Source organism: Notechis scutatus, chromosome Z (assembly GCF_049901735.1).
Source record: "Notechis scutatus isolate UNSWTSFEM ecotype Mainland chromosome Z, rNotScu1.2, whole genome shotgun sequence".
Taxonomy (NCBI): Eukaryota; Metazoa; Chordata; class Lepidosauria; order Squamata; family Elapidae; genus Notechis; species Notechis scutatus.
Window position 1 is genome coordinate 121,775,114 of NC_142025.1, and position 27,780 is coordinate 121,802,893.

General features: G+C 48.0%; 2 protein-coding genes across 5 annotated transcripts; both read left to right on the forward strand.

Annotated features, from left to right (window-relative positions):
• On the forward strand, positions 1-26,671 carry PLSCR3 (phospholipid scramblase 3). Of its 4 annotated transcripts, none has more exons than XM_087947615.1 (9): positions 30-111; positions 1,827-1,883; positions 11,964-12,055; positions 17,487-17,765; positions 18,762-18,804; positions 20,976-21,196; positions 22,502-22,663; positions 23,536-23,697; positions 23,835-26,233. In XM_087947615.1, exons 4-9 carry the CDS (start codon positions 17,493-17,495, stop codon positions 23,895-23,897), a joined length of 924 nt encoding a protein of 307 aa, XP_087803741.1. In that variant the 5' UTR covers positions 30-111; positions 1,827-1,883; positions 11,964-12,055; positions 17,487-17,492; the 3' UTR covers positions 23,898-26,233. The 4 variants fall into 4 exon arrangements, 3 of the variants coding, with proteins under 3 accessions (XP_087803740.1, XP_087803741.1, XP_087803742.1); XR_015746005.1 differs by lacking the exon at positions 30-111 and having other exon boundaries at positions 1,743-1,883; positions 23,835-23,953; positions 24,071-26,671; XM_087947614.1 differs by lacking the exon at positions 1,827-1,883 and having other exon boundaries at positions 1-111.
• LOC113427897 (lamina-associated polypeptide 2-like) lies at positions 3,497-6,197 on the forward strand. Its single transcript, XM_087947612.1, is given in 4 exon segments — positions 3,497-4,610; positions 4,613-4,735; positions 4,738-5,304; positions 5,307-6,197. Coding segments are annotated over 4 exon segments (1,209 nt in total). The 5' UTR covers positions 3,497-4,381; the 3' UTR covers positions 5,597-6,197.
• Positions 26,672-27,780: the final 1,109 nt, after the last annotated feature.

Consider the following 27,780-nt stretch of genomic DNA (forward strand, 5'->3'; position numbering starts at 1 on the left):
CTCCAGCTCCTCCCCCTCTCCCTCCTCAAAGCAGAAAACCGGCGGGGCAGCGCGACGAGCGTGGCTTCCTGGCACCGTCCGGGGACCGCTCGCCTCCCTCCGGGCCTGCAGGTAACGGTGGGGGAAGCGGGGAACGGAGCGCGGTCAAAGGAGGGCGGGATCCAACGCTTGCTTTCTTCTCCCAGGCTGCGCAATTCGGACTGACCACCACCACCCCACCCATCATCCCCGGCCACGAAGGGCGTGGGAAGCCGTTTGTCTCCCGTTTTCACTTCTTTTTTTGGCCGCCGCTCTCGGAGACGGGCGGCTCCCCTGAGTTGGCCTACCCTGCCGGGGTGTAGTAGAGCAGGGATCGCCGGACCCATAAGGCTGAACCCCTCCCCCCCAATATTTAACGCTTCAGAAACAGGGTGGTCGGGTTTTTACGTAGTCCCCGTTACCTCTCCCTCCTTCCTTCCCTCTCTTTTCTCCTTCCTTCTATTCCTTTCTTACCAAGTGGGCTGCCTCCCTCCTCTCCTTCTTTCCTTCTGTATCCATCCCTCCTTTTCCCCTCCCCTTCCTCTTTTCTTTCTCTCCTTCCCTCTATTCCTTCCTTACCTTGGGAAAAGTGGGCTGCCTCTCTCCCCCTCCTTCCTTCTGTCTTCCTCTTTTTCTTCCCTTCCCTCTTTCCCCCTTTCTCTCCCTTTTTATTTTTCTTTCCTCCTTTTCTATTTTCCTTCCTTATCTTTTCCTCCTGTTCTTTCTACCCTCGCCCTCCTTTCCTTCCTCTTTCCCTTTCCTTCCATTCCTTTCCCTTTCCTCTTATTCCTCACTCCCTTTTTTCCTCCCTGCTCTCTTCCTTTCCCTCCTTCCTGTTGTCTCCTTTCTCTTTCCTTCCTTTTTCTACTTTCCCTCCCTCCCTCCTGCCTCTTTCCTGTCTTTTTCCTCCCCTCTTTTTCCTCTCCTTCCTGTTGTTTTCTCTTTCTTTCCTTCCCTTTTCCTTCCTCCCTTTTTTTCTCTTCCCACCCCCTCTCCCTCCTGCCTCTTTCCTGCCTTTCTTTTCTTCCTGCTACCATCCTCCCTTCCCTCCCTCCTCGGGGGGGTGGGGGTGGGTAGGTGGGGGAGACCTGCTGGACGGGGAAGAGGCGAGATCCAAGGACGTCGCAGCCTCCAGAGTCAACACACACACACAACACGCAACCACGAACGCGAGTCGAGGCGGCAACGTCGGGATGCCGACTTTCCAAGCTTTCAGCCGACCCAAACAAAACCTCCGCAAGTCTTGCTGTCCATCCAAGGAGGCTGGAAAAGAAACCAAACCCCTTCCCTTCCTGGACACACACACACACACACACACAAGCTATTTTTTCCCGGGAGGGGAGGGGCTGCTGGCATTTTGGGGTGGGTGAGCAACCATGCCGCCCCAGCCCCTTTTCTTGCTTCCGATCCCGCCCCCGGTTGGCCATCCTTTGTGTCTGTTTTGTGTTTTGAAGCCAAAGCAACACTTGTGTGTGTGTGTGTGTTTCTTTTTCCGAAGCCCCGAGGGCGGCAAGGGCGAGGCTGGGAAGGAGGAGAAAAAAAAGGGGGGTGCTCAGCGGTTGGATCACCGGGATCCACCCATCCTTTCTCTCTCCCAGGCGGCGTTGCTTTGGCCGGCGTTCTTGCGGCGGGCGCCCGGTTGGGGAAGAAAGCGGCTTGGAGAAAGGCTGCTCTCCCCTCCCGCCCCTTCCTCTCTCTCTCTCCCTCTCTCTCCGCCACCACCACCACCCGGCAGCCACTGGGAAAGGGGGAGATCCAGTTTCTCGGCAGTCACGTGCGAATCGTCCTGGGTTTTCTTTTTTTACCAGGGTTGCCCCGGACTGACGCCTTCGCTGCCTGCGGGCTGAGTTGGAGCGAAAGGGACGGTACGGGCGCGGTGCTTTTCGTGGGGAAGGGAGGGGGAGCTATTATTCCACCTTTGCTTTTGAGATTTCCCCCGGCGGGTTAAAGGGTTTGGGTTAGGATTCCGATGGCTTCCCCCTCCTTTCCCTAAAAGGGTGCAAGGACTTTTGGCCCTTGTTCATTTTGGGGGGTAGAGGCGCCCCAGTTTCCCAGGGCAGCTCCACCGTTTGGATATCTGGCTTTGGGGAGGGGGGGGGGAGAGCTTTACCGCCCCTCCCTTGGCTGTGCTGCAGAGTAGTGGAAGTTCAGAGCAGGGCCAGCTTGGAGGGGGGTAGATTTTGGCGTGGAGGAGAGGCCCAGGAGCTGACTTGGCCCCAGGGAAAGGGTGTGTGTGTGTGTGTGTGTGCTTGGTGTGTGTGTGTGTGTGTGCTTTTTTTTTGCATCCAGCGCAAGTTTGGTGCAATGCCTGGCAATTGCCTGCAAACCCAGCACTTCCCAAGGTGTTGGGATTCCGACTCCCAGGTTGCTCAGCCGGGGTGGTGGCTACAGCCTCATGGAGGCTGTAGTTCCATGCCTTCTTCAGGACTCCCAAGTAGTGGTAGTAATAATAGTAGTAGTAGTAGGAGGAGGAATCCATACAGCTAGTCCATCTACTATTATTATTTATTTATCTACTACTACTATTTATGTTGCTAAAAAAGACAGTTAAGTGAGATTTATGTTTATCTCCAGACCCCTCGCATCCCGGACATAAATTGTTTCAACTCCTACCCTCAAAACGCTACATAGAGCACTGCACCCCAGAACAACTAGACACAAGGACACCCCTCTGCTAAAACAATTCCCTCAACACTGTCAAACTACTTAGTAAGGCTGTATTACTATTCTTCTTCTCATCCTTCCTATTGCCTACCTTTTCCCACTTAATGACTGTAACAGTGTTGCTTGTGTCTTCACAATTCATATAATTTTGTTGTCCTAGTATCTTTTGATTGTGTTATTAGTAACCTATGTATGATTTGATAGCTTATTAGTAACAATTAATGTATTTTATCTTCTCTGATACACAGTGAGAGTATATGCACCAAAGACAAATTCCTTGTGTGTCTAATCACTCTTGGCCAATAAAGAATTATATTCGATTCCTATTCTTTCTGTTCTATTCTATTCCTATTCTTTCTATTCTATTCCTATTCTATTGTATTCTGTATGGGGTTGGACTTGATGACCTACAAGGTGCCTTCCAACTCTGATTATCTGTTATCTATTCTATTCTTATTTCTATTCTATTATTTCTATTCTGTTCTATTCTACATTCTATTCTATATTCTGTTCTGTTCTATTCATAACCTGTGGCTATCACTCAGTGTTGCGTCTTATGATTCTTGATGAATGCATTTTATTTTTTCTGATGCATACAGAGAGCATTTGCACCAAGACCAATTCTTTGTGTGTCCAATCACACTTGGCCAATAAAGGATTATTTCCTATTCTATTTTATTGTATTCTAATTTCTATTCTGTTCTATTCTAATTTCTATTTTAATCGTTTCATTCCTTTTCTATTCTATTCACTGTTTTATTTCTATTCTATTTTCTATATTATATTATATTCTTCTATAGTATTCTTATTCCCATTCCTATTTCTATTGCATCTGGCAAAAATTTCTGGGAAACGTGGTTCTCCTCCAGTGGGCTGAGCAGAGACTCCAAGGAAAGGAAGGGGTTAACTCTGCTTCTTCTGAGGGGAGTCAATCAACCTTTAGGCCACGCCTCCCTGGCCTGCGCATGCCCAGTTTCGGACTCGGACTTTTCCCTCAGCCGAGAGACCCGTGGAAGACGGAGCTCTTCGAGGAGAGGACGCACTTATTGTTCCCCGGGTTCTGACGGCCCCGCGTAACAAGGCTCCGAAGCCTTCACAAGACGGCAAAAAGGCGAGGCTGGCTCCCCCGGCCCGCTTGGCGTAGCCCGCCTTTTGTCCCGATCCCGTCAAGGTCACTCACCGAGCCCCGCAGGCAACGAACGAGTGCCCGGGGAAGCCTAGAGCGGCTGAGAGAGAAATAAAGCCGCGGCGGCAGCAAAAGGTTCCTCACAGGAACGAGCCTGCCTGGTCCGGAGGCCCCGGATACTAAAATGGCGGAGCCGGGAACGGCAGGGCCGAGCGGGGAGGAGGACCAGAGTCCCCCGAAAGGCTCCGCGGGGCCCAAGTCGGCCGCCAGAAGAGCCGCCGCCAGGCTGAAGGCGAGAGCCCTCTCCTCCCAGAGAGCCCCGAAGGCCGAGGAGAAGGATGCCCTGAGGGGCCGCCTGGAGGCCGCTGACAAAAGGGCCGCTGAGGCGGAAACAGCGCTAAAGGGGGGAGGGCGGAGACCCCCGCGGAGGAAACAGTTGGAGTTTCCCGCGCTTTTCCAGCCCAGCAACTCAGCCAGCCAATCGGCGCGAAGCACCAGAGTCCCCTGGGCTCTCAGGCCGGGTCGCCAGGTGGCGCCAGAGAGCAGCTGTCTCTGCCCTCCGACCAGGCTTTTATGGCTCCTGATTCGAAGCCGCTGCCAGGAGAAGGGCAGCCACCGCCTAAGCGGAGGAAGGGGGCGCCAGAGGCCAGCTTTACTCCCACGGCGGTGGCGGGACTTCTCCCACAGGAGAGTCAGGGCCCTGAAATCTCTGACCAGATGAAAATCCTGATATCGGAGGCCATAGCGCAGGGCATCGCGGCAGGCCTGCAACAAAGACGTCAGGCTGCTCCGGGACCACCGGAACCGCCCCAACAGGGCTCTTTTCCCCATCCCTCTTTAAATCCTTGTTATTCAAGGCTAAAGCCACAACAGGTATGGGAGCGGAGCCAGCATTGGACCCCGTGGACCCAAATGAGTTGCTCTTTTCACACCAACCATAGAGAGCGAGGAAATCCCCTCCCCTGAGCTATTCCGGGACCTGGTCCAAAAGCAATGGGCCCAACAAGGGGTGTGCCCTCCCCTAAATGACAACGAAAGAAGATTTTATAATGTGGCCCCGGATTTCTCCAAGGCACTGGAACCACCAACTATAGATGGCCCAGTGGCGGCCTTAGTATCCTCCACCATCCTGCCTAACCATGAAGAGGATGCTCTGAACCCAGGGGATAAGCCGGCGGAGTGCACCCTCCGCAAGGTGCACAAGAACGCTGCCATGGCAATCAAAACATCGACAACCGCCTCATTCTTCAACAGGGCCATGTTGATGTGGCTCCGCCAGATACAAGCGAGAGTTCCCCCTGGTGACCTCCGCTTCCACCAAGATATGAACAAAGTGATAGCAGCTATGGAATTCTCGGCAGATGCCACCTTAACTGCCGCCAAGTTTGCTTCCAGGGCCCTTTCCTCTTCGGTGGTGGCCCGCCGACTACTGTGGCTTCGCTATTGGAAGGCAGACACGAAAAATACGTGGAACCTAGCCTCTGCTCCCTACAAGGGGGCAAGCTGTTTGGAGAGGCCCTAGAGCGCCTTCTGGTGGAGACTAAGGATGGGAGAAAGATCCTGCCTTCTCTTCATAGACCAACTGATCGCCGTGGAAAAAATTTCCGTGGGGCTTCCTTTCGGCCCACTGGCACGGGGTTTGATGCCCCTCAAGCCCAGAGGGCATATACCCACAGACCAGGTTGGGAGCCGGACGGATCAGAGTTCAAGTACAGAAACAGAGGACACTTCCAAGGCAAGCGGCCATTTCAAGGCAGAGGCCGTTGCCCCTTTCATCGCTCCAAGTGACGACAGATCCAACCCCCCATTGGCGGGTGCTTAAGCCTATTCACCAATCAATAGGAAGCAACCCCAGAGGGCATGACCTGATACTAGGTCTCCCCTTGGATTCCTCTCCCCCACCCCCAAGTTTCTTCATACGTTGCCCCATCTCTTTTTTTAGAAAAGTTTTTTATATTTACAATAATTCCAAAGTAAAACAAATTAAAATGGAGTAGGTGAAAATATAGAGAAATTTTAAGTTTGTTAAAAATGATAAGACATATTCAACAGCAGCTAAAAGAAAATGGGATTATTGTTATATTGGTTGAAAAAAGTATTAATTGTAATTTCTTTTACTTTCCAACCATTGATCAAATAAACCCCATACCATATAATATACCATTTCTTCTTTTTCTTTAGTTACCAATGTTAACCTATTCATCTCTGCACGTTCAAATATTTTCTCAATTACTTTTCCCTCTGCCGGTATCTTACCACTTTTCCAATTCTGAGCAGATACAATTTTAGCGTCTGTTAATACGTGTATGATTAAGTATGCTTTTTTTTTTTTTTTTACTGTAGCCTTCAGGTACAATCCCTAATAAAAATATTTCAGGTTTCAAATCTATATGTTGTTCTATCATTTTTTCCAACCATGTGTGTATTTTTGTCCAATATTTTTTAGCTTCTTTGCAAGGCCATCATATATAGTATTATGTTCCAGGTGTCTGGTGGCCCTTCCAGCATTTGGCTGATTTATCTCTGAATATCTTAGCAAAGTGCCATCTATAAAACATCTTGAACAAGTTTTTTTAATATGCTGTCGATATTGTTAATTTATAATTCCTGTCCCATAGCTTCTGCCATTTTCTGTCCAAATTTTTTTGCCTATGCTATCGTTTCCTTAACTTGTTCTTCTAATTTAACACCTAGTAAATAACAATACAATTTTTTGATCACCTTATTTTCCGTTCCTGTTAATATTTTATCACGTTCTGTCAACACCTTATGAATCCCTTCAGCTTTAATATCTTTTTCATATCTTGATATGAAAGAGCCCCGGTGGTGCAGTGGTTAGAGTGCAGTACTGCAAGCTACTCCCACTGCAATTTGGCAGATCGAATCCCACCGCCTAGGCTCAAGGTTGACTCAGCCTTCCATCCTTCCAAGGTGGGTAAAATGAGGACCCAAATTGTTGGGGGCAATATGCTGACTCTGAACCGCTATAGTGAAAAGCACTATAAAGTGGTATATGTCTAAGTGCTATTACTATTCATCGTATTTGCGTATATGATTACCAGTGCATTTCCAACCTTTGTTCATTCAGTTCTTGTTTTGAGCTCCCCCTCTTCATTTAAGATATCTTTATATCTAGTAATAGTTCCCATTTTACAAACATTTAGGGGTATAAGTGTTTATGTTGTTGATAGCCAGACTGAAATCTTCATGTAATGTCCTCTGGTTTTCCCCCATGCTAATAACACTGCATTTCTGACCATATGCTTTTGAAAATACCCATGTATTTTACTTCTCCCATACCATAAAAATGCATGCCAGCCCAATTGCAAATCATGTCCCTCTAACATCAACAACCTTCTATTTCTCAGTGTAACCCATTCTTTCATCCAGGTTAATACCGTGGCCTGATAATATACACTGCTCAAAAAAATAAATGGAACACAAAAATAAGACATCCTACATCTGAATGAATGAAATATTCTCATTAAATACTTTGTTCATTACATAGTTGAATGTGCTGACAACAAAATCACACAAAAATTATCAACGGAAATCAAATGTAGCAACCCATGGAGGTCTGGATGTGGAGTTACACTCAAAATTAAAGTGGAAAAAAACCCTACAGGCTGATCCAACTTTGATGTAATGTCCTTAAAACAAGTCAAAATGAGGCTCAGTAGTGTGTGTGGCCTCCACGTGCCTATATGACCTCCCTACAACGCCTGGGCATGCTCCTGATGAGTGGCGGATGGTCTGAGGGATCTCCTCCCACACCTGGACTAAAGCATCCCCCAACTCCTAGACAGTCTGTGGTGCAACGTGGCGTTGGTGGATGGGTGAGACATGATGTCCCAGATGTGCTCAATTGGATTCAGGTCTGGGGAATGGACGGGACAGTCCATAGCATCAATGCCTTCGTCTTGCAGGAACTGCTGACACACTCCAGCCACATGAGGTCTAGCGTTGTCTTGCATTAGGAGGAACCCAGGGCCAAGCGCACCAGCATATGGTCTCACAAGGGGTCTGAGGATCTCATCTCAGTACCTAATGGAAGTCAGGCTACCTCTGGCGAGCACATGGAGGGCTGTGTGGCCCCCTAAAGAAATGCCACCCCACACCATTACTGACCCACTCGGTCATGCTGGAGGATGTTGCAGGCAGCAGAACGTTCTCCACGGCGTCTCCAGACCCTGTCACGTCTGTCACATGTGCTCAGTGGGAACCTGCTTTCATCTGTGAAGAGCACAGGGCGCCAGTGGCGAAGTTGCCAATCTTGCTGTTCTCTGGCAAATGCCAAACGTCCTGCATGGTGTTGGGCTGTAAGTACAACCCCCACCTGTGGACGTCGGGCCCTCATACCATCCTCATGGAGTCTGTTTCTGACCGTTTGAGCAGCTACATGCATATTTGTGGCCCGCTGGAGGTCATTTTGCAGGGCTCTGGCAGTGCTCCTCCTTTCCCTCCTTGCACAAAGGTGGAGGTAGCGGTCCTGATGCTGGGTTGTTGCCCTCCTACGGCCTCCTCCACGTCTCCTGATGTACTGGCCTGTCTCCTGGTAGCGCCTCCATGCTCTGGACACTACGCTGACAGACACAGCAAACCTTCTTGCCACAGCTCGCATTGATGTGCCATCCTGGATGAGCTGCACTACTTGAGCCACTTGTGTGGGTTGTAGACTCCATCTCATGCTACCACTAGAGTGAAAGCACCGCCAGCATTCAAAAGTGACCAAACCATCAGCCAGAAAGCATAGGAACTGAGAAGTGGTCTGTGGTCACCACCTGCAGAACCACTCCTTTATTGGGGATGTCTTGCTAACTGCCTCTGCTTTCCACCTGTTGTCTATTCCATTTGCACAACAGCATGTGAAATTGATTGTCAATCAGTGTTGCTACCTAAGTGGACAGTTTGATTTCACAGAAGTGTGATTGACTTGGAGTTAAATTGTGTTGTTTAAGTGTTCCCTTTATGTTTTTGAGCAGCGTATTTCCCAATTAGGTAACCCAAACCCTCCTCTGGTTCTTGCATCCTGCAACGTCTTTACCTTAACTCTTGGTTTCTTTCCTTGCCGTATGTATTTCAGTACTATTTTATTCTTCAAAAAAAAAATTCCCCCAATTTTATCAGAATTGTTTGAAACAAATACAACACTTTTGGTAATATGTTCATCTTAATCGCTGCAATTCTTCCTCTTAGCGATAACTTGCATCTTACCCCATTTTTCCAGATCTATCTTGATTTGTTGTTTGAGTTTGTAATAATTGTCATCTTTTATTGTTATGTCTGCTCTCTTCTATTTTTCCTATCAGTTCTAATTTTTTATCATCAGCTGTTGAATGTACTCTACCTTTCCTTCTACATTCCCTATTTTTTCATCCACTCTCTTTTTGCTTTTGTAATGTTTGAAGGATCATTTTAATTTCCACCTACATTGTAACCCTCTTTTCTTGCTGTAACACAACTCAGTGGATCTCTGTCCTCCAGGGCTGGAAGCCGCTGAGGAGGAGGCTGAAGATGGAGCGGATGTTTGTTGCTTTTTTCATTTTTTGATATTGTATTTGTTGTCTCTTAATAATCTCTTTATATTCCATTTTGTATTCAAAATCAATTTATATTCCACAACGGGGTCTTTCTCCAAATTTCTTTCTTCGACTCTTCTATGCCCTAATCCAATATATTCCACCGGGGATGGGGCACTGCACAAATCCAGAGAGATCACCAAAATCCGAAAGGAAAAAAGAAATTCAGGAAAGAAAGTGATAAAAATAAAAATGAATCAAAAGGGGGAAAAATCCTTGTTATGTTAAATGTAAAAAGGTAAAGAAGATAGGAAAAAGAAAACAAAAATAGAAAAAAGGTACCAATCTCAGTAAAAGATTGAAAGAAAAAAAATTAAAAATTGAGAAAGAGAAAAAGAAAAGAAAAAATGTATAGTAATATCCATTAGGTTATTCTAGTAGTCCAGTATGTCCCAAAATATAAAACGGGAAGGATACGATTTAATTATCCAGTTGTAATCCACCTTATCTCAAGGAACAAGGCAAAAAGAGGCCACATGGAGACAGCAGTCCAACACGTGTTGGACATCCAAGCCATTCAACAGGTCCCAAAGAACCAACGGGCAGGGGTTCTACTGCATCCTGTTTGTAGTCCCAAAGACCTGGGGGTTGGAGAGCAATTCTGGACCTGAAAAGATTGAACAAATGTCTAATTTACAGAAAATTCCAGATTTGCAGTCCCTGCAGTCAATACTGGAGAGCATCCAAGAAGGCGACTTCCTAACATCCACAAACCTGACGGAGGCATACCTCCACGTACCCATCTGGCTGTCCCACCGGCAGTTCCACTACATGGGCCGACATTATCGGCACAAGGCCCTTTGGCCTATCCCTAGCGCCCAGGACTTCCAGCAAATTGCTGGCGGCACATCTCTGGGTGATCCCAGTGCCCATCCAATGTTACCTGGACGATACCTTGATACAGTCTTCCTCTCCCCTCTGGGCGACAGAGGATCTGCAGATCACAATCCGGGCCCTACAAAATCATGGATTTTCCATCAAATTTTGACGAGCCATTTAGCTCCTTCCAACCGACTGCTTACACCTGGATCGCCTATAGTACTACAAGCTCTGATAAGTGCCGTTTGCACCATTACGCTCAGCCAGCCTGCGCTTCCTCACTTTCAAGGTGGCCTTCCTTGTGGCCATCACTTCGGCCAGACGGATATCTGAGTTGGCAGCTCTCTCCATAAGAGAGAACCTTTGCATATTCCACCCAAACAGGGTGGTCCTGCGGTTGGATCCCTCCTTCCTCCCCAAGGTGAACTCATCCCGCAGGGCACAGGTCGTAACCTTGCCAGACTTCTCCCCGAGCCCAACCCATGCCTTGGAGAAGAAATCACACACCTTGGACATCAGGATGGCCCTCCGCGCCTTACTTTAAACGGACAGCCTCCTTTAGAAGGTCAGAATCCGTGTTTATATCCTTCCAGCCCTCCACGCTGGACAACAAGGTGACACCATCGGCCGGTGGATACGGGCATGCATCGCCAAAGCTTACGAGCTCCAAGCTCTCCCATCGCCCAGGCGAGTGACAGCCCATTTGACCAGAAGCGCAGCCACGACTAGTGGCATGGGTGACACGGCCTCCATCGAGGAGACCTGTAGGGCAGTAGCGTGGTCTTCTGGATCCCGTTCACAAGGCACTACAAGCTGGGCGCCTTTGCTTGGCTGAAGCGGCCTTTGGCAGGCGCGCTACAGAAGGTGCATATAGACTGGACCAGCGGGACCAGACTGCTGCCCACCCTTAGAACAGCCGGCTTTGGGATGCCCCATTCTTGGATTCTCTGCTCGGCACACCGAGAAGCAGCATATCAGGTAAGACCAATGCCCCTTTTACAACCTTTCTTGACGTCGTTAAGTGAACCATCGCAGGGGGTTAAAGTTAGTCGTACGGGTGGATAAGTGGATCCAGCTTTCCCCCTTGACTCTGCTTGTCAGAAGGATGATCATTGCGTGACTCGGGAGGATGCCACTGCCGTAAGAATTTGAGTCTGTTGCCCGGCCCCTGAAAATTTTTGATCGCGAGGATGCGGCAATGTCATTAAGGGTGAAAAACGGTCCTCGATCTCATTTTTCCGGTTGTAACTTGGAACGGTCGCTAAATAAATTGTTTTTAGTCGATGATGTCCTGTAGCTGGTTTGTGAGGAGGGAGTTAGAATCGTATGTATATGCACATGCGCAAGCTTGGCCATTTTAAGCCTAGTGAACTTCAACTCCCAGAATTCCTCAGCCAGCTGCGGAATTCTGGGAGTTGAAGTCTGCAAGTCTTAAAGGGAGGCCAAGCTTCTACAACCCTACAATCTGGGGGATTCTGGGAGTTGAAATCCATAAGTCCTAAAAGAACCAAGTTTGTCGGCTGGGGGATTCTGGGAGTTGAAGTCCACAAGTCTTAAAGGGGGCCAAACTTGTACTCCCCTCTCCTCCATGATGCAATGAATAAGCTGCTCCACCCCTTAAATTCCTGAAGACTTTTTTTTTGGGGGGGGGGATACTGACTCCCTTCCCCCATTCCCCTTTTTGTGGAATGAATTCACTTTTTTTCACACCAGATTCCCAAAGAAAACACCCACAGCTTCTCTTTACTCCCTTGCAGGGATCCTGCAGATGGAAGGAGGAGGCCGGTAGTGATCGGACGCCCAGAGTGGGGATCTCTCTCTCTGAAGCCGGGGATCATGGCAGCTCCAGGTGTGTGGTTTTCTCGGTATCTCTGCTCTGTGCGATGCCCTGTTTGGGGGACGAGAAAGAAGGAAACATCCCAGTTTCCTGACATTTCCCTTAGTTCAGTAGTGGCTAACCTTTTGGGCTCCTGCGCCAAAAATTGTGTGCACGCTTGCGCTCGGGTGCCAGCACCCAGAAGGCAATGCACCCCCTTATGCATGTGCGCGCAGTCTCCCCCCTCTTACCTGCACTGCGTCTCCCAGCTGATTTTTGGCCTGTTTGAGGCTATTTTCGGCCTCACAGAGGCTTGGGGAAAGTCTCTGCAGGCCGAAAAATGTGTCCATTTCATCACTTACGGTATTTCCGGAAATACAGGAAGTGACGAAATGGTCCTATTTTTCAGCGTGCAAAGCCTGCAGAGGCCTTCCTCAAGCCTCAAACAGGCCGAAAATCAGCTGTGAGTTGTGCGCTTGTGCGGTGAGGTAAGTACCGAAATACCGGAAGTACAAAACAGGCCTATTTTTCGGCCTGCAGAGGCCTTCCTCAAACCTCTGTGGGGCCGAAAATAGCCTCAAACTGGCCCGAAAATCAGCTGTGAGGTGTGCGTATGCGCAGTGAGATAAGTTTGCTTGCGACTCGTGTGCTGGCAGAAACAGCTTTGCGCGGCACGTGTGCCATAGGTTCGACATCACGGCCTTAGTCAATACGTGCTTTTTGAGCCTTGTCTGCTTAGTGATGTTTCTAGATGGGACTCAGAATTTATGTCGTTAAGCAAGGCGGTGATTGAGCGACTTGCGGCTGATTTTGCAATAATTGTTGCCAGAGATGTGAAGCAAAGCTCTTCCATTAAACGAAGCCGCCTTCCCGCACTGATTTTGCTGGTCAGGTCTCAAATGCATGACCGTCATAAGTACGGATCAGTGGCCAAGCGTCTGAACTTCGATCAGGTGACCGTGGAGATGTTGCAGCCGTCTTAAGTGTGAATAACGGTCCTAAGTCGCCTTTTTTTTCAGTGCCATCTTAACTTCAAATGGTCACTAAATGAATTGTATGTCGAGGACGTTCTGGGTTCGAATTTTCATTGGTCAGCGATTTGAATGTCCTGATTTCGAAAGGGGAAAAATACCCAGAAATTCTGCAGTTGGTTTGAGCTGATTTTGATTCAACTGTGATTTTTTTTTTCTTGTTTTGCAAAGTTTATTCCCTTTGGAAATTCAGTTCAGGCCAGAATATTTGAATCCACATATGGAATTACTAGATTTGTTTTGTTTTTCCCTTTTTTTGGCTGGAATTTTTTTTCCCTTCGCTCCCAACTGGTACATTCCTTAAAAAGCTGCACGTTTCCCAGGCACTGTTTACTTCTTTTTTAACTGCAGCAAATGGAAGACGGGTTGGACTTCAATGCCCAGAATTCCCAGCCAACAAGGGTTCCCCAGAATTCCCAGCCAGGAGGCAGGCAGGACAAGGAGAACAAATGTTCGAGAAGAGATTGGACTGCCATTTGTCAACAATGGTGTAGGGTCTCCTGCTTGCCTGGGGGGTTGGACTAGATGATCTACAAGGCCCCTTCCAACTCTTTTATTCTGTCCATCCTTCCTTCTTTCCTTCCTTCATCCATCCCTTCCTTTCTCCATCCCTTTTCTCCATCTCTTCTTTCTTTCTTTCTTTCTTTCTTTCTTTCTTTCTTTCTTTCTTTCTTTCTTTCTTTCTTTCTTTCTTTCTTTCTTTCTTTCTTTCTTTCTTTCTTTCTTTCTTTCTTTCTTTCTTTCTTTCTTTCTTCTTTCTTTCTTTCAGAAATGGTGTAAGGTCTCCTACTTAGGCAGACAGGGGTTGGACTAGATTACCTAAAGGTCCCTTCCAACTCTTTTATTTTGTCCTCCCTCCCTTTGTTCCTTCCTTCCTTTCTTTCAGCAATGGTGTAGGGTCTTCTGCTTGGGCAGGTGGGGGTTGGACTAGATGACCTACAAAGTCCCTTCCAACTCTTTTATTTTGTTCCTTCCTTCCTTCCTTCCTTCCTTCCTTCCTTCCTTCCTTCCTTCCTTCCTTCCTTCCTTCCTTCCTTCCAGAAATGATGTAGGGTTTGCTGCTTGGCTGGGGGTGGGTTGGACTAGATGACGTACAAGGTCCCTTCCAAGCTGTTAAAATGCGGCTAGATTACTTTATCCCATTTTTTAAAAATTTTTTAAAATTTTCTTAATAGATGGTGGGAATGCAGTAGATATATCTTGACTTCAGCAAAGTGGAAAAAAATTGCTGGCAGGGGAATTCTGGGAGTTGAAGTCCACAGTCTTAAAGTTTTCAAACTCCCTTCCTATAGACATCTACAGGATTTAAAATCAGTAAATCTTGAGTGGTAGAAGAATCGGGGCAGGGGGAAAAAAAGGGGGTTGGGGGTGGGAAAATCTCAACAGGATCCAGAGATTAGACTTTGGAACTCCTTGCCACAAGACATGATTCCTGCTTTAGAACGAAAAGGGTCCCAGCAGGTGATTCCCCCCATCATTTGGTAGCAGGAAAACTCTCTGTCTCAATTATCTTCGCTCACACCTTCTCTTTTTATATTCTTTGCAAATACTGTGACTTTTTTAAAAAAATTATTTTTTTACGGGGCACGTTTGCAGCCACAGGTGTCCAGGCAGAAGAGAAACGAAACTCAGTAAGTTTCGTCTTTCTGATTCAATGTATGTTTACGCTTCCTGGGAGAAGAAGAAGAAAAAGAGGCTGTGGTGAAAATGGATAAGAGCCGGAGGGCTGTCAAAACAGGATAAACACCAGCATGAAGAGAGACGAATTTCTCTCCGTCTACGTCTGAGAAATAAAATTAATTTGACAGCTTCACAAAAGTCATCCCACTGATGATCTAAGACCTGTGATCTAACTTTGTGAGTCAGCCAGGAAGCCTAGTCAACATTTTCATTTTTCGTGTTCTTTTTTTTTCTCTTTCTTTTGATTGCTTTTAAGTCTTAACTTTCCACTAGGTGCAAATGTTGAATTTAGCTGCAGGAGCGAAACCAGCAATGGAAAGGCGAGAAAGACAGACAAAGAAGACTAGGGAGGAGAAGGAGAAGAATGAGGAGGAGGAGGAGGAGGAGGAGGAGGAGGAGAAAGAAGAAAAGAAGAAGAAGAAGAAGAAGAAGAAGAAGAAGAAGAAGAAGAAGAAGAAGAAGAAGAAGAAGAAGAAGAAGAAGAAGAAGAAGAAGAAGAAGAAGAGGAGGAGGAGGAGGAGGAGGAGGAGGAGGAGGAGGAGGAGGAGGAGGAGGAGGAGGAGGAGGAAGGAGAGGAGGAGGAGGAAGAAGGAGGAGGAGAATAATAATAATAATAATAATAATAATAATAATAATTAATAATAATAATAATAATAATAATAATTAATAATAAGAGGAATAATGAAGAGGAGAAGAATAGTAATAATAAAGAATAAGAATAATAAGAGGAATAAGGAGAAGAAGAAGAGGAATAATAGTAATAGTAATAACGGGAAGAAGAAGAGGAATAATAACGAGTAGAAGAATAGTAATAGGAATAATGAGAAGAAGGGGAATCAGGAGGAGGAAAAGAATAGTAATAATGAGGAGAAGAAAAATAAAAATAAAAACAGTTCCTAGGTCCTTGGTTAGGACTCGAGCTGTTGAGCTACCAACCAGCCCCCAAAGCTGTGAATCTCACTAAAGATTTACCAATAATAATAATAATAAAAATAAAAAAAATATCCCTTTGATGCCTGCTTCCCAGAAATGGTTGCCCTTCTGCCCATCCGGCTGCCTTTTCGTGCAAGCATTGAGCGAAACTTGGCTTCCAAACAGGTGCGGTGAGATGGACCTTGGGAGTCCTAGTCGGATGATCCCTTGAACCGTGAGTCAGCTGGGTGCGGCCGCAGCCCAAAAAGCCAGTACAACTCCTGGGTTGCATAGGGGAGAAACACAGAATTAAAACCAGGTGAAGGATTTAGCACCGCTTTGTAAAGCCCTAGTAAGGCCACACTTGGAACCCTGCGACCCGTTTTGGTCACCACCAACGACAAACAAGAGGTTGGGACTTTCGGAAAAAGCGCAGAGAAGAGCAACGAAGGGGATTAAAGGCCTGGGGTGCAAGACACACAAGGGGTTGTAGGAACTGGGTTTTGGCTTGTCTGGAGAAAAGAAAGACGAGGGTGGACAGGATAGCAGTCCTCCAGTATTTGAGGGGCTGCCCCAAGGAAGAGGTGGCGGGGGCACTTATTTTTCCAAGGCACCAAAGAAGGCAGGAAAAGAAATAACGGATGGAAACGAACCAAGGAGAGAAGCAACCTGCAACTAAGGAGGAATTTGTGGGTGCTCCATCACTGAAGAGATTATGACAGCCACTTGTCTGAAATGGCATAGGGGCATTGAACATAGGGGCTGGACTAGAAGACCTCCAAGGTCCCTTCCCACTCTAATCTGATTAAACCCGTATGCCTGCAGGAACAGGCGAGTCCCAGAAACTGGAGGTGGCCGTGACGATGATGCAGGCGCTCCTGTGTTCCTGTCTCCACCAGGCGAAGAAGCCGGCGGGGCAAAGCCTGGAGGGGGCAGATGGAGGCGTGGCTGGAATGCACCTGGGCAGGTTAGGTTGGGGACGGGGGGGGCAGAGTGAACCCCTCCCCTTTCTCTGATGCAACTTGGCGGCTGTCACCCCTGTGGAACATCATTCCCAACAACCCCCCCAGGTGACGAGATCTTAGCCTTTATTTATTTATTTATTTTTGCAATGAGTTTTATGACATGATGGATTTTTTTTTATTTTTAAAGTTGGCAAGCTGCCCTGGGGCCTTGCCGAATAAATCAAGAAACTTGCTGAACGAATAAAAAGGAAATGAGCTTTGAATGGGTCTCTTGGGAGTCCCGAACGTGTGATAATGCCGCTCGTCATTTCTTTCGCGACAGGTTCGTTCCGTGGCCGGAAGGTACAACGGCACGGAAAAAGTGACTTACGACCGTTTTTCAGTCTTAATGACCGCTGGCAGCATCCATACGGTCACAATAACAAAAGGCTCGGCAACTGCCTCATAGGTATGACAGTTACGGTGTCCTGTGATACCCCTTTGGCGACCTTTTCGACGAGCAAAGCAAGCCGCCCTTTTCCAGGACTACGTTGCCCATGCTCCATCCATGCCGTTTGGAAACTGCCTCCAAGAAGTTGTGGGGGGCTCCCATCCCTAGAGGTTTTTTAAAAAGGAATTGGAGAGCCGTTTGTCTGGAATGGAACACGGTCTCCTACTTGAACAGGGGGTTGGACTGGATGACCTCCAAGGTCCCTTCCAACTCCTGTGATTCTGTAAGCGTCACCTGCTTGAGCAGGGGGTTGGACTGGATGACCTCCGAGGTCCTTTTGGGCTCTTCATATTATTCTGTTAACTTGCCACTGTTGGCAGCTAAAAAAAAGTGGCCAAGTTTTTCCGGGATCGAGTTTTTTTATTTCCCTTTGTCCTCTTCCCCAGGGTACCATGTTCCACAGCCAGGATACCCAGTGGCTCCTCAGCCTTACCCCGTCGTGCCGCCACACGCCGGGCCCTCTGCACCCAGCGCTGGATTCAACGTCTACCCCGCCGCCAGTCCCGGACCCGGCTACGTGGCTGCCCCCCAACCGCCCCCCCCGAGGATACCACGACCACTCCGCTTCCCCACAACACCCGCAGCCCAGCGATCCCCACGCGGCCATTACCCCTTACCTGCCTGTGTCGGCTAGTATCCCACCTGGCTTGGAGTACCTGGCTCAGGTAAGCACAAGGAAGGGTGGGTGCTTTAGGGCGGGGGTCCCCAACCTTAGCAACTTTCAGGCGTCTGGACTCCGACTCCCACCAGAGTTCCTCAACCGGCATAGCTTACTTACTCTTGCAATCCCTTCCTCTGAAATCTCTTCCTTTTCGGGAGACGGGGGAAAAAAATAAACAGACACGGCTGGCTGAGGAACTCTGGGAGTTGAAGTCCAACAAGTCTTAAAAGTTGCCAAGATTGGAGACCTCTGCTTTAGGGCCTTTTTTTAAAAAAAATAATAATAAGGGATTTATATGAAAATACCACGTTGGTTGTCAACCATGGAGGAGAAGGAAAGAAGGAGATGGGAATGCGAAAGAAGGAAGGAGAGGAAAGGAAGGAAGGAGAAAAGGAAGGAAAGAGATGGGAATGAGAAGGAAGGAAGGAGAGAAGGAGGGAAAGAGATGGGAATGAGAAGGAAGGAAGGAGAGAAGGAGGGAAAGAGATGGGAATGAGAAGGAAGGAAGGAGAGAGGAAGGAAGGAAAGATAGGAATGAGGAGAAGGTAGAGAGGAAGGAAAGGAGATGGGAATGAGAAGGAAAGAAAGATGGGAATGAGAAGGAAGGAGGGAGGAAAGGAAGGAAGGAGATGGGAATGAGGAGAAAGAAGGAAGGAAATAGATGGGAATGAGAAGGAGGGAGAGAAGGAAGGAAGGAAAGATGGGAATGAGGAGAAGGAAGGAAAGGGGGTGGAGGGACATTTCCCACCAGGAAACTGAAGATTGGTTAACCCTTTCATTGCTGGAGCTGTTGTGTATAGACCCAAGGCCTGGGGAAAGGGTTGGGTGTGACAAGTTGGCCATGCCTACCTAGCCAGTCCTTAGGGCAGAAAACCATTGTTAAATTATTTTGAGTCCCACTTTTCTTTCTTTTTCTCTCCCCCCCCCCCTTGTATTTCGCATATTGCTGTTCTCTGTTGTCACCTTCTCCTCTTCTGTTCTGTTTTTGTCTCCTTTTCAGGTGGACCAAATTTTGATCCATCAGAAGGTGGAACTGGTTGAAGGTACGAGGGGGTCAAAGCCCTATTTTTTTTATTTTGGAGACCTTGTGCATGGACAGAGTTCAGGGCCCGCCTGGGACTCAGCTTCCCTGAGCCATTGAACTGCAGGGGGAGGAGGGGCAGTTGTAAAGTCAGAAAGTGGGTCCCTATATCTTGGGGGGGGGGGCTTGGCTACTTTAAGCCTTGTAGACTTCAACTCCCAGAATTCCCTGGCCAACTCGCTTGGCTGAAATCGAAATATATATATACTTCATTCCCACCTTCTAATTAAGGAAGTTACTGAATGATAATCACAATACCACAACCCCCACAGATCTAGCAGTAATCAATAAGGTAAAGATGTTTGTCAAAATGACCAAAGAAATCTCAAAGAAGAATAAACTATTGTAGGGATAAAATATGATTGAATAAATGGTGATGATGATGAAATGAATGTTATCAAGTAGGCTAAGTTAAAATGGGGATTTGCTCACATAAAATGATGAAATGCAAGTAACAGCCTATTAATTAAGAATGATTGTATCAGAAATACATATAACTTATGCATGATATGAGGATTAAAAAGTAATTAGAAGGGAATGACTGTAGAGATTATGCACAAGAGACTAGTACCAACCAACACACTGTATGTAATTGAAGATGGTTTTATATTTTTTGTTTTGTGTTTTTGTACTTTTAAAAAAATTAAAAGCTTTTTAAAAAATCTCAAAGAAGAATACGATATATGACTTATGCGTGTATATGTAAAGTCATGTAGATAAATAAGTATTGTACTACTTTAACAGTAGTATAGTAAGTAAGGAACTAGTAAATTAGTTACAGATATACCTATGGTAAATGAATCTAATTGTTACTAAAGGACATCTTCGCTACTATGATAGCGCTGTAAAATGTGAGAACTTGTTTCTCTTTTTTTAAATCTTCGAAACTTTGATTTTTTTTTTTTTAAAAAAGAAAGTTACTCAATCAAAAAAATGTGCTGAAGTACTCTAGCCACATTGATTTCTTGTTCTGCCCCTGCTCAAATCTGGTAAACCTTCGCCATGGCGGATAGGCGGCAGTACATGTGAAATCCCCTTTCAGGCTGGTTGATCATCCCTTCAGCTGTCTGTTGCAGAGCCCATCACACACATTGCACCGAACACTTCGCGCTCTCCTTTATCCCTTTCTCTCCTTTATCCCTTTCTCTCCTTTATCCCTTTCTCTCCTTTATCCCTTTCTCTCCTTTACCCCTTTCTCTCCTTTCTCTCCTTTATCCCTTTCTCTCCTTTATCCCTTTCTCTCCTTTATCCCTTTCTCTCCTTTATCCCTTTCTCTCCTTTATCCCTTTCTCTCCTTTACCCCTTTCTCTCCTTTATCCCTTTCTCTCCTTTACCCCTTTCTCTCCTTTCTCTCCTTTATCCCTTTCTCTCCTTTATCCCTTTCTCTCCTTTCTCTCCTTTATCCCTTTCTCTCCTTTATCCCTTTCTCTCCTTTACCCCTTTCTCTCCTTTATCCCTTTCTCTCCTTTATCCCTTTCTCTCCTTTCTCTCCTTTATCCCTTTCTCTCCTTTATCCCTTTCTCTCCTTTCTCTCCTTTATCCCTTTCTCTCCTTTACCCCTTTCTCTCCTTTACCCTTTCTCTCCTTTATCCCTTTCTCTCCTTTATCCCTTTCTCTCCTTTATCCCTTTCTCTCCTTTATCCCTTTCTCTCCTTTATCCCTTTCTCTCCTTTCTCTCCTTTATCCCTTTCTCTCCTTTACCCCTTTCTCTCCTTTACCCCTTTCTCTCCTTTATCCCTTTCTCTCCTTTATCCCTTTCTCTCCTTTACCCCTTTCTCTCCTTTATCCCTTTCTCTCCTTTATCCCTTTCTCTCCTTTATCCCTTTCTCTCCTTTATCCCTTTCTCTCCTTTATCCCTTTCTCTCCTTTACCCCTTTCTCTCCTTTATCCCTTTCTCTCCTTTACCCCTTTCTCTCCTTTATCCCTTTCTCTCCTTTATCCCTTTCTCTATCCCTTTCTCTCCTTTATCCCTTTCTCTCCTTTACCCTTTCTCCTTTATCCCTTTCTCTCCTTTATCCCTTTCTCTCCTTTACCCTTTCTCTCCTTTACCCCTTTCTCTCCTTTATCCCTTTCTCTCCTTTATCCCTTTCTCTCCTTTATCCCTTTCTCTCCTTTATCCCTTTCTCGCCGTAGCTTTCATTGGCTTCGAAGGCAACAACAAGTACGAGGTGCGAAACAGCCTCGGGCAGCACATCTTCCACGCCGAGGAGCAGAACGACTGTTGCACCCGGAACTGCTGCGGCTCGCTACGCCGCTTCTCCATGAGGCTGGACGACCCCAGCGGGCGCGAAGTCATCCGACTGGTCCGTCCCCTGAAATGTGTCAGCTGCTTTTTCCCCTGCTGCCTTCAGGAGGTAACACGGCGAGTGTGGTTGGGTGGGCAGTTGCACCCAGGCTCAACCAGGAGATGGGGAGTTCTAGTCCCGCCTTAGGCAGGAAAGCCAGCTGGATGACTTTGGGCCAATGACCAGGAGAATGGGAGTTCTAGTCCCACCTTAGGCACGAAATCCAGTGGGTGACTTTGGGCCAATCACCAGGAGAATGGGAGTTCTAGTTCTGCTTTATGCACGAAATCCAGTGGGTGACTTTGGGCCAATCACCAGGAGAATAGGAGTTCTAGTCCCGCCTTAGGCACAAAGGCCAGTGGGTGACTTTGGGCCTATCACCAGGAGAATGGGAGTTCTAGTCCTGCCTTAGCCATGAAAGCTAGCTGGGTGACTTTGGTCCAATCACCAGGAGAATGGGAGTTCTAGTCCCACCTTAAAAGCCTCAAATCATCCAATCTAAGGTTTCGTGCCCCTAAGACAGGACTAGAACTCCCAGTGTCCTGGTGAATTCGCCCTGTGGTTGAATGGGACAGAACCCCTTTTGCCTTTTAGAGTTGTACTGGCCTTCCTGATGGATTGATGTCCTGTCAATCTCTTTGACAGCCAACTTTAACCAATAGGGAAAATATTCCCCCAAATTTTCTTTAACAAGGTTTATGAAAAAGAGTTATAGAAAATCTCAGCAACTTGATGGTTTTTTTAAGCTGGACCCCAATTTATCTCTCACCCGTTGGACTAAGCGAAACTCTTGATTTAACCATTGTGTATGCGACTGTTCAACACTGCGGCTGTTGTTGTGTGAGTCCCTCCTCTCTCTCCTCCCCCTCCCCCAGTTTGGGTTGCAAGAGAACTTATTTTCCAAGCATTGGTGGCTAACTGTCATGCCCCTGTCGGAATCGGACTCAGAGGAGGAGGCCGAGCAGCTGACAGGGAGTGGGAGTGTGGCTCCATTGGCCGTGGAGGAAACTGGGGAAGGGCAAAGTCCGGCCGGGCAGAGCAGAGGGGAGAGGTAGAACAAGGAAGAGGGGGTTCAGAGGAAGACCCAGGCCTACCCCCCCTCTTCCTCCTAGGGCACGCAAGGAGGAACAGAGAAGGGAGCATTGTGGGTTAGCTGGCTTACGGGGGAGGAAAGGGCCCTGATTCCCCGTCTATTAGCTGCAGGGGCAAAGTTGGAGCTACTAAAGGGACTTTTCTTACTTATGTGACTTGTGTTGCCTTTGTGCCACGCCCATTTGGGGCATCACACTAACTTGGGCAGCTGCCCCATCTCATTTATTCTGACGCCAGCTTTTTCTTTGTCCCTTCCCCCTTCTCTACACCCCACCTCCCCAGATGGAGGTCCAGAGCCCGCCGGGAGCCACCATCGGCTATGTGGTGCAGACCTGGCATCCCTTCATGCCCAGGTTCTCCATCCAGAACGTGGAGAAGGAGACGGTGCTGAGGGTGTTGGGGCCCTGCTTTGCCTGCAGCTGTGGTGGGGACGTCAGCTTTGAGGTGCGCGCTCGTTTAGTGACTGTTTTCGGAGTGACAACAAACCCTGGGGGGGGGGAGGAAAAAAAAGTTGACTTAGGACCATTTTTCACGCTTAACGACGGGCACCCCCCAGGGTGACGTGATCCAAATTGAGATGCTTTGGCAACCGGCTCAGTTACGACAGTTATCCCCTTTTGCGACATTGTGTCGAGCTGGGTCAATCAATTGAACAGATAATCAAAAGAGTTGGAAGGGACCTTGTAGGTCATCTAGTCCAACCCCCCACCCTCAACTATTGGAAGGCTGCTCTCCTGCCTCCCCTGGTCCTTTTGTTCATTAGAATCAGATGAAAGTCAAATTAGCAGAGTTGGAAGGGACCATGGAGGTCATCTAGTCCAACCCCCCACCCTCAACTATTGGAAGGCTGCTCTCCTGCCTCCCCTGGTCCTTCTCTTCCCTAGACTAGCCATGCCCAGTTCCTGTAACCATTCTTCATATCTTTTAGCCTCCAGTCCCCTAATCATCCGGGTTGCTCTTCTCTGCACTTTTTTCTAGAGCGTCAACAATCTTTTTTATAGCGTGGTGATCAAAACTGGATGCAGGACTCCAGGGGTGGCCTTACTAAGGCTTTACAGAATGGTATTAGTACTTGATCTTGACTGTATCCCTCTGTTAATGCAACTTAGGATTGCATTGGCTTTTTTGGCGGCTGCTGCTGTACACGGCTGGCTCCTATTTAGCTGGTTGTCCACTAAGACTCCAAGATCCCTCTCCCAGTTCCTGCTATTGAGCCTGGTTTCACCCAGTCTATATGGGTCCTTTGGGTTTTCCTTGCCTAAGTGTAGGGCTTTCCTTGTCTCTTCCTTGAGTTTCATACGTGGACTTCCCACCAGGTGAAGACCTGGGACGAATCCCGCGGGGTGGGCCGGATCAGTAAGCAGTGGAGCGGCCTCCTCAAGGAAGTCTTCACGGACACGGACAACTTTGGGATCCAGTTCCCCATCGATCTGGACGTGAAGGTGAAAGCCGTCCTGCTGGGTGCCTGCTTCCTCATTGTGAGTCCGGAGTTGAGGAAAGGGGGACGAGATCTGGGGGTGGTGGGGATCCCCCCCAAAAAACGAGACCGCCTGGCACTTCACACTCTGGCAACTTCTCTTCTGCCTTTCTTAAAACTATTATTAATCTTTTGCAGGATTTTATGTTTTTCGAGAAGACCGGAGAAGTTGGACAGAGGACCTCGGTGATGTCCAGCTGAAACCGTCTCAAACTGGGGACAGTTTTCCTGGTCTGAGAAGGAGAGAGAGAGAAAGTGTGTGGTTGTGTGTTGTTGTGTAGAGGGGTATGTGTGTTTGGGTACGTTTGGGTCTTGACAGCAATGGGTTTCTCAGAAATGGTCTCTTCCTGGTCTTTTCTCCCTTGGTTGTGCAGATGTGCTTCAACAAAATAACAGAGCCGGAAGGTACCTCTGAGGTCATCTAGTCCAACCCCCCCTCTTCCCAAGCAGGAGACCCTACACCATTTCTGACAGGGCAGTCCGGTCTCTTCTTGAAAAGCCTCCACGGATGAAGCTCCCACAATTTCTAATAACAGAATGACAACCCAGAGCTGGAAGGCACCCTGGAGGTCATCTAGTCCAACCCCATACCCTTTTTTGACAGGATGCCCAGCTGGGAAGTGTTTCCAAGTATCCCAAAACCTGGGTCTCTTATCCTAGTTCCTTCAGCTCCCAAAAAGCCGTTGTGGGCTTTTGGCACTTCTGGCGCAAAGCTTCGTTCGACTCTGTCCTGCCCCTTTGTCTGCCGTCTCCGGGCTGGGGGATGATGGGACTTGAAGTCCAGCTCTCGAAAGGAGCGAAGAGGTTTGGGGAAGGCGTTGGGTTTTTAGATGGTCTGCTGTTAAAAAGAGTTTAAAGTTGTGGTTTTCAGGGAAGCTTTTGGCATAGAAGGTGGGGTGGGTGCTCAGCTTGATTTGGGGGGTGCCTGCTCGGGTTTTTGGGGTGCTGGGACCAAGGTCTGGTCCAAAAAAGATCGGTGGCTTATTGTTGTAACCAAAGCTCTGCACGCACGACAAGACAGTTTTTAACCTCCTCATCCTGAAGATTTCTGTTTCTCAATTTCAGCGAGTTTTTAAGGCGTACGGACTCCAATTCCCAGCCTTCCTCAGCCAGCGTTGGGGAAAGTGGCCATTCTGGGGGCTTTGTGGCCTTAAAACCCCCAGAATCTGGGTTTTCTGGCGCTTGTCCCCCTTTAAGAAATGAGGACGTAGCTGGCTGGGGGATTCTGGGAATCAAAGTCCCCAACTTCTTAAAGGTGCCATGTTTGGAAAATCAAATTGCTTTCTTCCTTCGACGTGGATTTAGTCGTTCCCAGGGGTGGGGTGGGGGGTGGGGTGGGCTGAACCCCTCAGATTCTCCAGAGACCACCGAGAGGTGGGGAGGGAACTGGGAAGAAACCCTCCCCACCCCCAGTGGAGAGCTGTGTGCCAGGTGGATAATTCATTAAAGGATACTTGGTGGAATAGAAACAGATAATCAAGTGTTGGGGGGGGACCTTAGAGGTCATCCAGTCCAACCCAAGCAGGAGACCCACCATTTCTGACAAACGGCGGTCCAATATCCTTGAAAGTCTCATAAATATAGTTCTATATTGGCCACTGGGCCAATGCCCTTCCCACCCAAAAAAAAACAAAACACATTCCCTGAAAAATTAGGACAGGAGAAAAGAAGAATCTTTGCTTGTTAAAAGAAGAAAACAAAACAAGCCATCTTTGGTTTAACAAAGGCCCCATTGTGGGTCCCCAGAAACCGGAGGACCTCGAGACGACCAGCCGGAGCGCGTGGGCGCCTCTTTCAGCTTGGAAACTGGCACATGTGGAGGCACTTGTCTCAATGGCTGATTCATCATTTTATTTTGCTGGCATGGGACACGGCGCCCTCCGGCGATAGGTTGGGCTGCCCTGGGAGGGATGGGCCTTGTAGTCTTAAGGCTCTGCAACCTTAAAATACTCCCAAGAGCCATTTGGACCCACGTTTCCCACAGAAGGGAAAAAAAAACCAATAATTTTAACGACCGGTGTGACTGGGTGGGCGCGTCGCCAACTGGACAACTACTCACTGCCGCCCAGTCACCACCTGCTCTGGGATCACCCTCCCCCTTACCTTCTGAGGCCGGGAGGGGAGGGGACAGCCAGGGGTGGGGTTGGCCAACGGAGCCGCATGTTGCCGACCCGTCTTAAGCCGCGCAAGCAAGGGAGCGACTTGGACTGGTGGTGCGAAGTGTTTTGTCTGTCTGGGGCTGTGTATGGTGGGCGTTTGTGGGTGTCGGCGTGGCACGGAGGACGTAACACAGTGGATGCGTTGAACCAAATGTTTGCCTTTTTCCCCCCCTCACTTTCCGGCAGCAAATTTTGTGGCTTCTTTGAGGCTCAGAACGGGGGATTTTAATTCCCATCTTGGCCAGGCGGGGGATGTTTGCCGGTGCCACGTTGCCTAAACCACTAAACTTAACAAGACACCCCCCCCATCTCCTTTTGAGGGCTGTTAGGGTCTCCCCGACATCAGCTCAGGGTTACGGGGGGGTCACGACGGGCAAACCCCCCTCCTTTCCTGCTCTTCCTTCTCCCCCCCCCTCTGAATTTCAGTGTCTTGCATAATATTAATACTGTTTTTCTGTCCTGTATTTAAATACCAAATGTTTTGGGGTGACTTTGTACCCCACAACTCATGGAGGGGGGGGAAGGATCCATAACTGGGGTGCAAAGAAAGCCGAGATGGACTGTGGAAGTTGATGCTGGTTTGGGACAATTGCAGAGTTTGGGGTTCCTCCAATTTGGGCCGGTCTTCTCCGATCTGTGGCACGGGTGATGGGATTTGTAGTTCCCGCCCCTCGTGTGGGAGGAAAGCTTGGATCTAAAGTTTGGGAGGTGAAGCAGACTGCCAAAAAAAAAAAAACCACCCCAATTTTGGGTCTTGTGGACGACGGAGCTTCTGCGTTTCCAAGCTGAACCAAATAAATATGTAACATTTGCTATTTTTGGTCGTCCTCTTTGATGGATTAATTTATTTTATTGCCTTTGTCACAGCGGAGAGAGGTGAGAGTTTGGGCACCAAACCTTAAAAAGCAGCCGTGAAACACAAAAAGAATCCCTCAACTTGCAAGAGTTCGCTTAACGACCAAACTTAGGGCATTGAAAAAAAAACAACTTTTAAGATCACGTTTCACACTTATGACCATTGCTACATCATCAAAATTCAGAGGTCAACGTTTTTCACACTTAACGACTGGCTGCACCCCCACGGTCAAGTCATGAAAATTCAAATGCTTGGGAACTGACTTGTATTTATGACAGTTGCAGCATGGGGAGGGGGTGTTCATGTGATCCTCTTGCGACAGTCAGGCAGGCCAAGCCAGATTCACTGAACAGCTGTGTCCCAATTTGAACGTCTGCAAGTGGTTCACTTAATGATGGTGGAAAGGAAGGCTGTAAAATGGGGCAGAAACATGTTTCGCTTAGCGACAAGAAATTGGGGGGGTGGTTGATTGTGGTCATCCCTTAAAGATGGGCTGGACCAAATTCTTACCAAGGCAAAACAAGTGATGGGAGGGGGTTGAGGCAGCCAGAACTGTTGGACAAGAGTGACTACATTATATAGAACAGATTAACATGGGTCAGAAGGGACCCTGGAGGTCATCTAGTCCAAGCAGAAGACCCTACACCATTTTTGACAGATGGGAGTCCAATCTCTCCTTGAAAGCCTCCAGGGATGAAGCTCCCACAACTTCTGAAGGCAAGCTATCCCATTGAATATAGAATAACAGAGTTGGAAGGGACCCTGGAGGTCATCTAGTCCAACCCAATCTCTTTCCACTCTTCCTCCCTTCCTTCCTCTTCCTCCTTCCAAAGACGCCCCAGGAGATGCCTTAACAGATGCTGGTTCCTTTTTATTATGTGCTGATCCATATTTACACCAGAGAAAGCCAGGAAGCCCTTCCCTCCAACAGCCCCCCCGCTTTGGCCCGCTGCCCCCACCCAAGGCGCATGGGCATTTGGTGAGGGGGGCAATCCTTCCCCCCCTTCTGAACATCCCCCCCCCCAAATACAGCAAGCGTCTCCATTGGGGGGGGAGGGGGGGAAGGGAC

Bases quoted from the DNA above. Each gene is read 5' to 3' on its own strand.
- PLSCR3 (XM_087947614.1), top strand. From the start codon at position 17,493: ATGTTCCACAGCCAGGATACCCAGTGGCTCCTCAGCCTTACCCCGTCG. The intron at 22,664-23,535 runs GTGCGCGCTCGT...ACTTCCCACCAG, and splicing joins GTGGGGACGTCAGCTTTGAG to GTGAAGACCTGGGACGAATC. The intron at 23,698-23,834 runs GTGAGTCCGGAG...AATCTTTTGCAG, and splicing joins TGGGTGCCTGCTTCCTCATT to GATTTTATGTTTTTCGAGAA.